This window comes from Equus asinus, chromosome 1, assembly GCF_041296235.1.
Source record: "Equus asinus isolate D_3611 breed Donkey chromosome 1, EquAss-T2T_v2, whole genome shotgun sequence".
In the NCBI taxonomy this organism is placed as follows: domain Eukaryota; kingdom Metazoa; phylum Chordata; class Mammalia; order Perissodactyla; family Equidae; genus Equus; species Equus asinus.
The window spans coordinates 138271827-138286982 of NC_091790.1; the positions used below are offsets into that span (position 1 = coordinate 138271827).

General features: G+C 35.3%; 1 protein-coding gene across 25 annotated transcripts in view; it reads left to right on the forward strand.

The window, feature by feature from the left end:
• PPP1R9A (protein phosphatase 1 regulatory subunit 9A) overlaps nt 1–15156 on the forward strand; it is a 314401-nt gene that overhangs the window by 208885 nt on the left and 90360 nt on the right. For 15 of the 25 annotated variants that reach the window (XR_011503130.1, XR_011503129.1, XM_014853332.3 and 12 more), the window contains exons 6-7: nt 1360–1495; nt 6554–6619. Coding sequence is in view for 23 of the 25 variants with exons in the window: in XM_014853332.3 (XP_014708818.3) it covers nt 1360–1495; nt 6554–6619 (202 nt within the window). In the remaining 2 variants the exon portion in view is untranslated. The remainder of the gene's footprint in view (nt 1–1359; nt 1496–6553; nt 6620–15156) is intronic. The other 10 variants (XM_070508546.1, XM_070508560.1, XM_070508623.1 and 7 more) reach the window with 1 other exon arrangement.

The window sequence follows — 15156 nt, forward strand, 5'->3', positions numbered from 1 at the left end:
GATACTCTATGAATTCGTTTATATGAAACTCTAGAAAAGCCAAATGTAATATGGGCCCTGGGTGAGGATGATACTCTAGAAAGAGAAATGGTATATTTTGGGTTGATGGAAATGTTCTTATATCTTTATTGATGTGGTGATTACAGGTTTATACATTTGTCAAATGTATTTATTGAACTATACTTTGAAAATAGATTATTTTATTGTGTGTAAATTATACCTGAATAAAGATGAAAATTCTAGTATTTACAGATTCTATTTATAGTTGATTCCCAAGGGAAAATAACTCAGATGATAAATGAACACCCAAGCATAATTTCTGCGTCCTGTTTGAAACTACATAAAAAAAATTCCAAAAAGATAATTAATTAGTAACATCTAAGTATAAAAATTTTGACCTTTAGTGTATTTGTACAGAGAATGGTGCAATTAAAAAAATATATATGATTGATGCTTTTCTCTGGTTATGTTGCTATTTTCAACTTAGAAACAAGATGAAATAAAGTGTCACATCTAAAATAAAGTTACATGTAAAGAAATTATATCATGGAGACCTATTATTTGTATTTTTAGAAAAATAGAACTCCTGTAAAAAGACTTTAAAAAGTGTATGTTAATTTGTTAGCAAGACACATAGTGTTGATGAGGATGTTTCACAATTGACTGTGACTTGCAATAAATAAATGGCTTCTCTGGTCCTTTCCTTATACGTTTTTTCTTACAGGAATAGCATCAACAGATGTTTTCCTGTCTCTTTATTTCTTGAAGCCATACCCTTCCTCATACCATCTCTTTCTCCTAAAGAAAAAGTGAATTAATTCACCACCTCTTCTTATTTTATTTATTTTAAAAACAAAACCAAAAAAAACCCCTACATTTATTTTCTCTTCTCTTTATCTCCAAAGTTATAACTTAGCAAAAAGTCAGTGCCTCTCTATTTATTTACCCACCTAAAGTATGCTATACCTCAAAATGTTTTTGAAGCAGTTTTTGCAGTGTAAAGAGGACGTTATTATGGAAATAATAAATGAGTTCAGGGTACAGGAAATTATGAGTTTGCTTCCATTTTATAGGGCATCAAAATTGTGTAAAGTACTGTAGGATGGTTTACATCTGTTTTGTCTTCTCCCTGAGTAATAACTTTCTTATGGTTCCTATCTTTTTTTGGGGCTGTTTCTGCAAAAATCACTTTAATTGCTCAGCTAACCTCTCCTTCCACCAAGGAATAGCATTTAAAGTATATAAGCGACAGTACTTTTCTGAGGCTTCATGGGTGAGATGTCAGTCTTGGTTACTTTTCTTAGCACTCCTTTTTGCTGGAGAGTCTAACTATATTAGTCTTCTTTAACCTTCCTACAGATTTGTTATTGGGCGCGAAAAACCAGGGCAAGTGAGTGAGGTAGCCCAGTTGATAAGCCAGACACTGGAACAAGAAAGGCGCCAGCGAGAGCTGCTTGAGCAGCACTATGCCCAGTACGATGCTGACGACGATGAGGTAAGCAGCGCTGTGCACGTTCTTTCTCCTACGTCTCCTCTCACTACGTTCCTGCTTCACGAAGTCTTCACCGTGGACCAGTGTGACAGGTTCTTTGCAGGAGAATGTGTCTACATTCAGCCTCATGGAAGAGAAATATTACCTGCATTTGTTATTAATTTATTAATCAAGTAATGGTACCCTATTTACAGTATGAAGACGTTGGAATCAAATAAGTCATCTTTTACCAAAGTATTAAAAGAAATTCATTGAAACAAAAAAGGGTGAAAATACCAAAATGTGAATAGTTTGTTTCTTTATTGGTGGAATTAGATGATTTTCTCTCCCTGCTTTATATTTTTTCAAATTTTCTACAATCGGTATGTAATGCTCTTTCAAAAAATCAGTAAATATTTATAGTGAAAGCACACACAGCTACATACACAAACATACACAGAAAAGTACTAAAAATTGCTGAGTGTTTTCAGAGGTTTTTTTTCCCAGGAAGAGAAAGTCCTTTGGATCTGCTCGCTATGATTTGTGCTAACATAATGCAGAACAAAGCTTTTCCACCAGCACACTTTCCATAGAGTAGATACATATTGGAATAATTTTGCATCCTGCTCTCTGTAGAAGATCAAGTGAATGAATAGAAGCTAACCCCCAAGTGAAAACGGCTCTTGGGAACCCTTGTGTATTGTAATATAATACAGATGCTGGTCTATTTCTAATGTAAATGCCAAACGTACATTGATATAGTGGGACAACATGCTTTATATAAACACGTTTAAACATGCGTGTGTTTCATATTGGCATCTCAAAACATTCATCAACGATTTCATTGTAGTATTTCATACTCCATAAATATAGTAAATATTCAGGTAAAACAAATATTTTTTATACCAGCTGATATAAGGACAGTGCAACATCATATGTCCAACTTCTACTCATCTGAATATATTCTTTTTCCAGAACATTTTGGTTTCTAGCCAGGACGTAGTGAAGATTAGTAAACAGACATTCAAATATTTTTCATGTATTTTTGGTCTGAAATGTTTTAGCCCAAATGTATATTAATTTTTTATGTGTTTGTAGTATAATGAAGATGTATTCTCCATTTGTTGTAGTAGAAAATTAAAAGTGGTGCATCAGTGAACTTTTGATGAAAGAGTAAGCATTAGAAAATCTTCACGTGAATGCGTTAGTCTCCTAGAATTCTATTTAGTTGATTTAGTTTTTCACTTGCAGAGTCCATTTGAAATGGCGAGTCTTTTTTCATTATACTGAGATATTCTCTTTGAAAATGTTTTCTTAGATTTAGAAACTAAAAAAGTGATTTCTTCAAGTGTTTGAACTTTGATCTTACCTAGATTTCAATTCTCTGTGCTAGTATTTTGTGTTTTATCAGAGACTCTGGTTTGCTTTGCCTGCAAGCCTCTTTGAGGATCGTAGAGTCACTCTCTGCAGGTTTGGTTTTGACCTGCTCACGCTGCTGGAAAGAATTTGGACCCGAGGTTCAGGGGAGTACGGGTGACATCAAGTGGTGGAAGGTGAGGAGGCCAAGCCTTCCAATCTCTGGGGTCATCTGTATCTTTGGCTTTAAAGTACAGAGATTGAGCTAAATCTCTAAATTTCTTCCAGCTTCTAATATTCCATGAGATTGTGAAATAAAGCATCAGGTCTAACAAAGAGAGTTAAATAAGAAAGTTCTTTAAGGCTCTCCAAGTGAATTTTTTTTTTAAATTTGAGTTCATAATAGTTTACATCATTGTGAAATTTCAGTTGTACATTATTTCTTGTCTGTCACCACATAGGTGCTCCCCTTCACCCCCTGCGCCCCTCCCGACCCTCCTTCCGCTGGTAACAACTGAAGTGTTTTCTTTGTCCGTGTGTCCAAGTGAAGTTTTTAGATCACAGACTGTATACTTCCTCCAGTTATTTTGAGGAATTGATCACATTCATTCCCAAAGGTTTTCAACTCAAGCAGCTAACAAAGCTTTTTTCTTTGATAAGTGATTTTTCTCTAATTAATAATTTGAGTAAATGCAAAAGGAATATTTGTTACTTAACATTTATACTTAGGATCACATCATATGGATTTTTTTCTTTGCCCGTTTTTGTAAAGAAAGCAGAGTTGACTGTCACCTGAACAGATATTTTCAGGGGTGAGGGGTGCGGTAAATAAATATGTAGTGCCAGGCGCTTTGCAGGGTGCCTTTCCTACGTGATTTCCTGGAATCTTCACAGCAAACAGAAGAGATTTTGTTGTCTAGAAATGTAGCAACTGAGGTTTTTCTACTGGAGCCACTGGGAGTTGATAGATTCAGGATGAGAATAGGGTCTTCTTGGCTCCAAAGCCTGGACTCTCTGCAACACACTGCTGCATTTGAGTGGAGTGGGCTGCTGGATCTGCCTGTGTTCAGGCGCACATGCAACAACTGGGTAACAGGAGACGTTGGAAAGAGGACTCCTGTTTTGGGTGATTGAGTTTCTTGTAATCCTTAGGTTCTGTGATTCTTTGATTTATATTTCTAATAATAGGGGAATTGAATACTTGGAGAATTATTTTACTCTAGGCAAATCCTTAATCCATAAGTATCTTATGAAGATAGGGTTAAAGGGAAGAATAATTGAATGTACAGATATTTTACCAAAAAATGAGGGTTTAGCTTTAGGTTAAACTTTTTATTCTGTCTGCAGGTTGTCAAACTAGAATCAGGTGATTGCTAATATGTTACTCCAGGTAACCTTCACCTTATTGAAAAGGTCAAGGAGCCTTTTCCTTTGTCTCTCTCTCTCTTTCACGCTCCTCTCTGACTTACGTTTCTCCCTTTCTTGTGTTTTACACACTGTCTCATCAAAACATGCCCCCCCCCCCAAACCAATTGTTAATTTTCTCTGCATGGGAGAGATGAAAGCTATGTGAATAATGAACATTCACTCTTGTGTAAACACTTTATCTACTTGATTTAAATTCACTTTTTTACTAATGCTACCAAATATTGTTAAATTGATTGATTTGAGTGTTATGTCCCTATTTTATATTTACTCTCGCTCGCCATTGATGGAAAGTAAAATGTCCAAGAGACATAATGGAAATGAGAAGAACCAACATTGGTTATCCAATGGGTAAATGCTCCTTGAGTAATTGAGTTAATTTTATATGTAATTGAACAATTTATTGATTTGAATGTCTTTGTTGTTCCTGGATTGTGTACTCAGTCACTTGGTTTCTTACTTTTCTTATCATTTATAGAATCATCTTGTGATTTCAAAGTTAGAATCAGTTTTATTTGACTGTATCCCCTGTGACATGTCCTGGGCCAGCCAGGAAAACCTCTAATTAAATGCAGAACAACTAAGATCATCCAACTAGTTTCCAGAGCCAGCACCTGGATCGGCATTGTCTACTGAAGGATAGATAGCTTCTGGTTTTGGTCAAATCATCTAAGGTTGATTCTAACTTGGAACTTATCACAGTGACAGAGGAGAGTTGCTTGCTTGAATTGTCTACAGGGAAAACATTGCAACGTGAGAAATGTATCCTGAAATTGTACAAGTACAGTGGTCTTCTATTAGAACCATATTTAGGATTAAGAATACCTTATCGTGTGTTGAGTGTGCTTAGATAGATCTGTTTTAATGCTTTAGAAAATTGTAAGTCATACTCTGATAGAATTTAAAATATATAAATCATCCCCAAACTCTGTTTCTGCATTTTCTGTTTTTTTCTCCAAATATTCAAACGAGAAGAGTTTAAAATAAGCAAACATCCAGTTCAATTTTAATTTGCATTCCTGTTTTTGTCCACTCTGTTAAACATTCTGATTTAAAAAGAAAGTTAAAATGGCTCTGCCTAAAGGCTGACGAATAAAAGGGAGGATCCTATAAAGAATAGGGAGATATAAATCTGAATAATTGAAAAATTTTAAATGTAGATCTGAATATATCTGTGATTACTGACTGAATTTCTGGATTTAATCAATTATTGTTCTTTTATTTTTCTTTCTTTCTTTTTAAAACAAATCTGAAAGGTAACCATGGCAGATTTCAGTAAACCCCTCAGATAGTCAGCACTATCCCACGAAGTTCTGGGGCTATGGTAAATTTTTCAGCTAGATTTTAATTATCAATGACAAATTTAAACTCCTGTCATACTCCACAGCTATCAATGTTTAACTTTTTAGTGGTGGGATGATATAATTCTGGTATATGTTTTGTGTAGCATGTGTCATGTATATATCTTTTGGGTATCGGTTTCTTTCAAAGAGCATTATGCAATGTGAAACACTGTGGGTCAGAATGGAAAAATAGTATGAACTGGTACTGTGCTACTTTTTGGTATTAGAAAATACATATGGTTGTTCACATTAAAATGAGTTGTTTTACATGCACTTTTAAAATTATATGATTATTTTTGCTTTTTAAAATATAGTATATATTACATTTTAAAGTCTTAGATTGTAGATGGCATTTCGAGGTCTCTTTAGGCAGTAGTTCATAACAAGGTTGATCATCGCTCCAGAAGCTGAGGCTCCTGCTCTTCCAACATAATTTAATCTTTTTTTCATAATTTGATTTCATTACTGGAAATTAATATCATGACTGTATCATGACATTATTTTTTAGAGTCTTTTAAAGTATTGAATACAATTTAAAGCAGCTGCCTACATGGATGTGTATTTTTTATTGCTTGTGTTAACATGTAATAATTAGAGACAGAAATATAATGGAAGCTGTGGTTTGCATAAGTGTTAAAAGGTTTACAAGAATGTAGTTTTTATGTGCAAAGCATTCAAGGGATGACATTAAATTTGACTCATGCTGTTTGCTGTTCCTGGTTTGAAACAGCTTTTGTTGTAGGAGCTAGAGACTGCGGTTACCAGAAATGGCCTTTTAGTAATGTGAATAGACTGGCTACTCTTTATAATGCTGAGAAACTAAGAGTGGGGGCATTCTCTGAGTTCTCGAAAGTGTGTTGTACAGCAGGCATCGGAACTTTTCTATCCTTTGTTATTAGGCTGCTTCTCTTTTGTGGGGAAAAAAACCTCCTTTAACGTTTGTTGTCAACCATTTTAGAACACTGTGGCTGAATTGCAAGGAGTGTCTGGCAACTGCAATAACAGTAACAACTATTTCCTTAAGGTTTGTTTTGTAGCGGACAACAATGCTTATGTGTACATTCCTGCTTCGTGTATGAAATTAAATATTCTGTGTGTCTTATTAACTAGCTCTGTGCTCGAAAGAATTTCTCTAGAACTGAGTGTTTTGTATGTTGAATAATTGTTTGAAAAATTATCATTTGAAAAATATTTAATTCTGAAACATAGCACATATTTTAGGCACAGGTTCTGCAATGTGGACTCACTTCCTAATATTTAACCATGGATGTTTTTAACCCTTAACACTTCAAATATTTTGTGGTTCATATTAAAGGGAAAAAAGATACCCAACAGCAGGGCTGTATGATGTTTATACAATACACTGTATACAGTGATTTATATTGTCTTTAAATCCAGTGATATTTTTTCTAGAAAAGAATCTATTGATGCAAAGTTTTTAATTTTTCAAAAACCAAAAATCCTAAAATTTTAAAGTATAGTAGTATTTATTTGCTTGATTTATATGGTATAAACATAGCGAAATGTCTAAAAAGATATTACACTTTAGATAATAAAATAATTCTCAGTATTGTTGGCTGCCAGTAGCAGAGATAGAGGTGCTTAAAAATGGAAGTCAGGGGGCTGGCCCCGTGGCCGAGTGGTTAAGTTCATGTGCTCCGCTGCTGGCGGCCCAGTGTTTCGTTGGTTCGAATCCTGGGCGCGGACATGGCACTGCCCATCAAACCACACTGAGGCAGCGTCTCACATGCCACAACTAGAAGGACCCACAACGAAGAATTTACAACTATGTACTGGGGGGCTTTGGGGAGACAAAGGACAAAAACATAAAAAAAATCTTTAAAAAAAAAAAAAAGGAAGTCAGGGCCGGCCTGGTGGCATAGTGGTTAAGTTCATGCATGTCCCAGGATTCTCAGGTTCGGATCCCAAGCACAGACCCATGTACCCCTCATCAAGCCATTACATTTACAAAATAGAACACGATCAGCACAGATGTCAGCTAAGGGCCAATCTTCCTCACCAAAAAAAAAAAAGAAGAAGAAGAAGAAGAAGTCAGGTATGTTTAAAAAGGAGGCTGGCTTGGTGATTAGAGGAGCCTGAAGAATAGGAGACATATAAAGCGTTTTTAACAACTTGTTTACAGACTCCAATTTGACTGGATCTTTAAAATCGTTAAATTTACTCACATCTTTTGTTTGTGATCCCCAGATCTACAGTAGTGGTCATTGTCATTGAAACACAGAATCATAAGGTGCTTAGAAAACATTCAGTGGAAGACTATATCCATCTTGATCTAACACGAACAAGGTACACCCACATACATGCTATCCCCAGGAGGTGGACGTCCTCCTCTACTTGAAAGGTCCTCTTTAGAAATATTCTTTGTATATAGAAACATTGTTATTTATAACATTGAGCACAGGCAAGGAAGATGGGTAGTGTCAAGGGGAGAGAGAGATTAGAATAGAAACCTTCTCCTAAATAATGTCATCTTTTTCTAGCTTATTTATTTTATTTTGTTTATCATAATGCAAGTGATTTGAATACGTTTTCTTGTTTTTTTCTTTCCAACTACCACATTGTGGTGACTTTCATGAGCCAGATACAAAATACCAAATAAACTGTATCAAATTCTTCTGTGCCATTAAATTCCTCTGAGAGTATAGACTTTGTACTTCCTAGAAACAGTGCTGGAACAATTCTATATTACAATGATGAACCACAGAGTTTGCAGTGTTTAAGACATGTCATAGAAACAAACACAAATAACAGTATTTTTCCAACTTTAAAAACATTTATAAGTTGAATATAGTTTTTTACCAAAAAGTTCTAAAATGCTAAAAGGCACAGAGAGAGAGGGCCTTACTAGCGTGGGAAACAGACTGACTTTCCTGTGCACCACAGGGATCGCATGGTTTCTGCATGCCTTTGCTGCTACCGTTTTCTCCACCTGGCCTGCCATTCCCTGCACTGACTCTTGGTTGCCCTCGTATGCCCACTAATCCTGCTCTCCCTTAAGGGCTCTGTTTAGGTTCCTCTCTCTCCTCCAAAAGATCTTAGACTCTCTCAGCTGGGCTGAGAGCCCTTTTGTTTCATGAGTCAGTAGCACTACGTGTCTCTCTTTCTATCATTATTTACCCAAAAATTTCCTCTGCTAGCTTGTAGTCTCTTCAATGACAGGTTTCAATAACTGGTTGATTTTTAATATATACACAATGAGGACAGCACTGGGCGGTTTACAGGAAGCCAAGAAATTGAACTGAATTGAATCGAAAGATGTTAAGATGAAAATTGGGGAGTAGAATTAAATGAGGAGAATGAAATTTAGTAGGAACATAACCTGAGATAGGACAGAAGCAGGTAAAAGGAATGTGAAACCTAGTAAGCCTAGAGATTGAGATAGCGAAAGGACTGCAGGAATAATCTGTACTTGTCTGTTGGCACTTAGGGATTTAGCACCTTTCTGTGGGCTTTTGCTACCACATTTTAATTGTTTTGAGAGACCATGAGTTTGCAAGAAGACCCTATCACTGTCACACTGCACCAAAATCTTCTGTGTGTAAAACCAGAAAAAATGAGTATGCCTATTTCATTCCCTAAAAACCTTTGGGACCTTAGAAATAGCAACTTGGTGACACATTGACACATTCTTTTTAGTCACAACTGAATAAACATGCGATAGAAACAGAATGGTCAAAAGGGCCTAAATGACGTCAGGATCAATACTGCATGGATAACTATTTTCTGCCCAATATATTAACTTAGAAATAGCCTTCAGTTATAGAAATACATTTTTGTCAGCAATAAAAACTAAACAGTGACCTGATCAAGGACTGCTGTCCTAAAGCTGCCTTGTTATGGAGGTTTGCGAGGTCTGATAAGGGCACCATTTATTTTAAACTGATATTGACACTAGTGAGGGTGGTGGTAAAAACTCTTAATTGATTTCTGGAATTCCATTTCTTAAAGGGATTTTAAAAAATTTTATTGACGTAAAATTGACTTATAGTAAAATGTGCAGACCTTAAATATATAATTTGATAATTTTTATCATTAAATATTTATATTTCATATATTAAAATCAATATTAATGGGGAGTAATTTATATACAATAAAATGCACCAATTTTAAATGTGTTTAGCTTAACAGTTTGATGAATAACCACCACCACATTCAAGATATAGGGCATTTTCATTACCTCAAATAGTTCCCTTATAGAACTTTGCAGTCACTCTCAGCCTAAAGTGATCAATCTTCTTTCTGACACTAGATTAATTATGTCAATTCTAGAATGTCATTTGAATGAAATCATAAAGTGCATACTTTTTTTTTATGTCTGACTTCTTTCACTTATCCTAATGTCATATTTATCCTAAGTGTTCTATATGTTATGATAATTGGTATTGCTTTGAGTTACAGTGGACAAAGCCCAGGGCCTGCCCAAAGCGGGATGTCTAATTGGAGGACTCCATCATGAAACTAGAGCCCCAGGGGTTACACTGCTCTGTAAGATGAGAGTAAGTCTAACCTTCTACCTCAAGGACTGCGTGGGAAATTGCCAGTGTCAAACCTTGGTGCTGAGTGGAAGAGAAGAAAAAATTTCTCTGAGAAATTGTGACCACAGCAGCCTGAATTTATGCTACCTTTCTGGAAAAAAAAGGTGTATCCTTTCTTGAGGCATTCACCTTCAGTCAAAGTCTAAAAGTTAAAGTTTCAAGAAATGTGAGCTTACAGTTTCAAAGTACAAAACTCACAGGGAAATAAATCACCGTTAGAAACAAACAGCAGAAGCAAGAGAGAGAAAGGGAGGAAGGAAAGGGAGAAGGAAAGAAAGATAAGGTCCAAGTTATTTTACCAGTTATTTCAAACTGGAACAAGTTTCTCTAATCACATATAACTATTCCAGAGGACAAAAATGAAAGAAGTACAACTCTGATATTAGGAATGCAGTAAAACCTTGAGAGTGTGAAATGTATGAGGTGATGAGCGATAACCCTGGTACGAAAACCAAATAATGATGAAAAAGAAGACTTATAGGTCCATCCTACTCATAAAAATAGTTCAAAAAAAAATCCTAACCAAAATATTAGCAAACCATATCCAATAACATATAAAAGAGATATTATGGTCAAATTGAGTTCAGCCAATAATTCAAGTATGGTTTACATTTGAAAATCAGTCACTACTTGCATTTGACATCATACTGGAAAACAAGAAGAAGAAATAAAAGAGATAAATTGGAAAGAAAGAAATAAAAGTGTTATTCTCAGGTGATGTGCTTGTCTATTTAGAAAATCTCAAATGTACTTGTAGGTAAATTATTAGAAATAATATAAGATTTTAGCAAATTTGCTGGATACAAAATTAGTGTAAAATATAACATCAATTTCGATGTGTCTACAGAAAGAAAATATAATTTATAAGTTATCGTTTACCTTGGTAAAAGGCAAGACCTTGCCTAACAAAAGATAGGCAAGACCTTCGTGGAGAAAAGTAAATTTTGTTGAAATATATTAAAGCTTATATAAAAGAACAGAGAAACCTTGTTCATGGATTAGAAGACTCAGTGGCTTAGTTGAGTCAGTTTCTCTAAGTTGATTTATACATTCAATGCAACCCCAGTAAAAACAGTTATAAATAATTTTTAAATGGAATTTGGTCAGCTGTTGCTAAGATATGTATGAAAGAACAGCGCACCAGAAATAACCATGACATTTCACATTCCTTAGAAGAGAGATATTTATTGTTAAACTGTATCAATTTAGACCCTGGGGCAAAGGAAGGGACAAGTTGGTCAAGGAGGCCAGGGACTGGCCCTCACATATATGAAGCTTTGATTGTGACATAGCTAACACTCAATGAGTTGAGGAATGTTAGGCTTTTCAATGAAGGAAAAATGGTGAAATCGTGCAAACCCCATCTCAATGTGTACACGAAAGTTCATTCCAGGTGGGTTGACTACTCAAATGTAGAATGCAAAACTCTAAAATTTGGAAGACAGTGTAGAAGAATATCTTTACGGCTTCAGCATAGGAAATGGTTTCTTACATGAGGTACTTAAGAAAGCAAAACCATAAAGGAAAGGATTGAGAAAATTGACTGTGTTAAAATTGGGAACTTCTGCTCATCAAAAGAATACCTTCATGAAAGAAGAAAGACAAACCAGAACCTGGAAGAAAATATTTGAAAAATAGATAACTGAAAGAGAATTATATAAAAAGTACTTTTATGAACCAATAAGAAAAGACTACATATGGGCCATTGGAGAGGAAACCTCAGTGGCCAATGAACATATGAGAAGATGCCCAACCATATTAGCCATCAGGATGCGAAAATTAAAAACCAAAATGAAATACCATTTCATACCTACTGAATTGATTTACAATGGATATTTAAAGTTTTGGTGAGGACTTAAAGGAACTCAGTCTCTGCACATAGGAATATAAATTGGCCTATCCACTTTGAAAAGCAATTTGGCATTATCTAGTAAAGACGACTTAATTATATTTCTTATTAAACACCTTAGTAAAACTCATATATTTGAGCTGTAAGACATGCAAAATATCGCTCTTGTAATGGAAAAAAGTTGGATACAACTGCCATCTCTTTCAGCAGGAGAAAGGGTAAATATATTGTAGTATCTTCATATGGTGAAATAACATACAGAAGTTGTTTGAGCAATCCGCAGCAACTGGTGGACCCTCCGGAGCACACCATTAAAAGCGCAGAGGCACAGAGGAATACAAACAGTATGATTCCATTTGTAGGAAGTTTAAGGTCATAGAAAAATAAATGGTACATTGTTTAGTACTACAAATAAAACTAAAGAAAAACTAGGAATGATAGAATTCAGCAGCAGTACTCTGAGGGGCGAGTGAGTGAGATAGAATCCAGGAAGCAGACACAGAGGACCATACTGAGTGCAGTGATGCTGCTCCTGTCCTTAAAGTAGGCTGTTAGTTCATTGGTGGTAGTTAAAACATTATCCATTATATTTTCTATATGTTTCATAAATTCTCTTTGTGTCAACTTGCTATTTAATGAAAAAATTAAAATCTATCATGTACAATTGCTTATATTTAGCAATTATGTGGATATAAAATGGATATGACAGAGTTCCTGCTCTCCAAGGATTTGTAAAATGACAAGACTGTATCTCAAACTTGCCTCAATGTGAGAATCTCATGGTACTTCTTTAAAATTACAGATTTCTCCACCTAGCCTCAGATCTACTGAAACAGAATATGCATTGTAAAGGGCCTAAAGTTATGGGAGTTGTGGGAAGGGCTTCGATACAATCAGAGCTGGAATTGTCCAGTTGAAAAATGCCAGGAAAACTGATGTAAAGACCTTTGAGTCCTGGTGTTACAGACACTTTGCAAGAGGGAATTGCTCCACAAACCAGCAGGTAGCCATAGTGAGGAAAAGTGTAGAATTACTCTTCTTTGGAAATTCTAAGATTGTGCTTATATTTATTATTAATCCATAGATAGTCCAGGAAAATAGCATCACTGACATTTTTGTTGGTTTTGCTTTTTTGTTTACTGTAAAGTCTGACTATAATTCTCATTCTATTTGATGATCTGTTAACATTTTGCAGTCATATGAGTCAATTTTTATATGAACACACCATATTTTCCAAGATTCAATTGATTATATAATTATAGAAGTATTAAAATAATAGTAACACATGCCACTTTGGTCACTGTAGTTGTTCTCTTCTGCAGATTAAAAATTCAGGGAAATACAAATCTCTTAGTCTCTTCCCACAGTTCTGCTGGCATCAGAATAAGTACTTCATTGTTTCGTTGGCAAGTAAAATGAAACTCAAGGAAGGCTGCCAATTTGAAATTGCAGTGTGACCTTTGGATTACACAGGTCCACTTTGGTCTGTTGACTGTTCAGTTCTGGATCTCAGTGGGAAAAATAGGGGTCAGTGGTTCCCTGCTGTTATAGAATATATTGGTTCCCTGCTGTTATAGAATATATTTATCAGGAACTTAAAGACAGTGACATTTAGATCTTAGTAAGTAGGTAACATTTATTAAGAGGAATATAATTAGGAATATTAAGTCAAGGAAATATGTAGTTTATACTGCCAAGAAGCTTGCTCACTGTGGAAACAATAAATATATATGTAAAGAATTTAAATCGTTTTCAAGGCAACCTGTCAAAAGGCCAGATAACCATAGTGTGAAAGAATTATCACAACTAAGGACATACAAAATCAAAGCATGAATTTGAGATTTGTGGTTTCAATTTCTATTTGCAAGAAATTTTTTATTGCTTTTGTTTATTTCTTTATTTTCTGTAACCAGGAAACTAGGTTAATATTGGGTATGTTCAGCAAATGAAAAGACTAGTTTACCTGCAGAGCAGAGTATGTGGAAAGGAATAATGGTTGGAAAGTCTTTGAAAAAGCGAATTGAACAATACCGTAGGGAGTTTAAAAATCAGCTGAATTTCTAGACATTTTTTTCATTAAATAATAATTGGGAAATTTCTACACAATGCTATCACGTATTTGAGGCATTAATTACCCTTTGTTCTGGACTGTCTTTTCAAGTGTTTGTGGAGTCAACAGTCTTAAAAGATAGAGATAATCTTTCCCTCTAGAGCAAGGGCAGTAATCCTTAATGCCTATTATAAAAGATGCAGGTTATCCAAGGTTTGGGTTCCTCTCCTGACATGTCTGCTTGTACAGGTATCATCTGGACCTCTTCCCATCACTCTTTGGAAATTGTGGCTTGAGGAACCAGCACAAAAATCATGATAGTCTATATTAACTATAGATTTTCCTTGACTTATGATGAAGTTACGTCCCCAAAAACCCATTGTAAGTTGAAAATATCCTAAGTCGAAAATGCATTTAATATACCTAACTTACCGAACATCATAGCTTAGTGTAGCCTACCTTACGTGTGCTCAGAACACTTACATTAACCCACAGTTGTGCAAAATCATCTAACACAAATCCTGTTTTATAATAAAGTGTTGAATATCTCATGTAATTTATTGAATACTGAAAGTGAAAAATGGAGTGCTTGTATGGGTACAGAATTGTTGTAAGTGTATCAGTTGTTTACCCTCATAATGCTGTGGCTCTCTGCTGCTGCCCTGCATCAGGAGAAAGTATCATACAAAATTCAAAATTTGAAGTATAGTTTCTACTGAATATGTATTGCTTTTGCACCATTGTAAAGTCAAAGAATTGTAAGTTGAACCATTGTAAGTCCAGGACTGTCTGTAGTGTGAAGACCTATCCTGAGTTAGAGGAAGGTTCTGACCTTGTCTAGACAGCAGTTAAGGAGAGCCATGCTGTTAGTGAGCGTGAAAGGAAGGAGTTTGCGATTGCTGTGGTCAGAAGCCTATTAAATCCTTAGAACTTTGGCTGGTTCACTGGGGCGATAATGAGGCAAGGCTCATCATGCCAGTTAAGGAGAAATAGCATTGGTTGAGCTGCCTTTTGACTCAACCCCTCCTGCAGTTTATCGTGCCAACTTTAGATTCATTCAGATGGTAAAAGATCTCAAAGTATTTTACAGTGGGTATTGGCTGCCT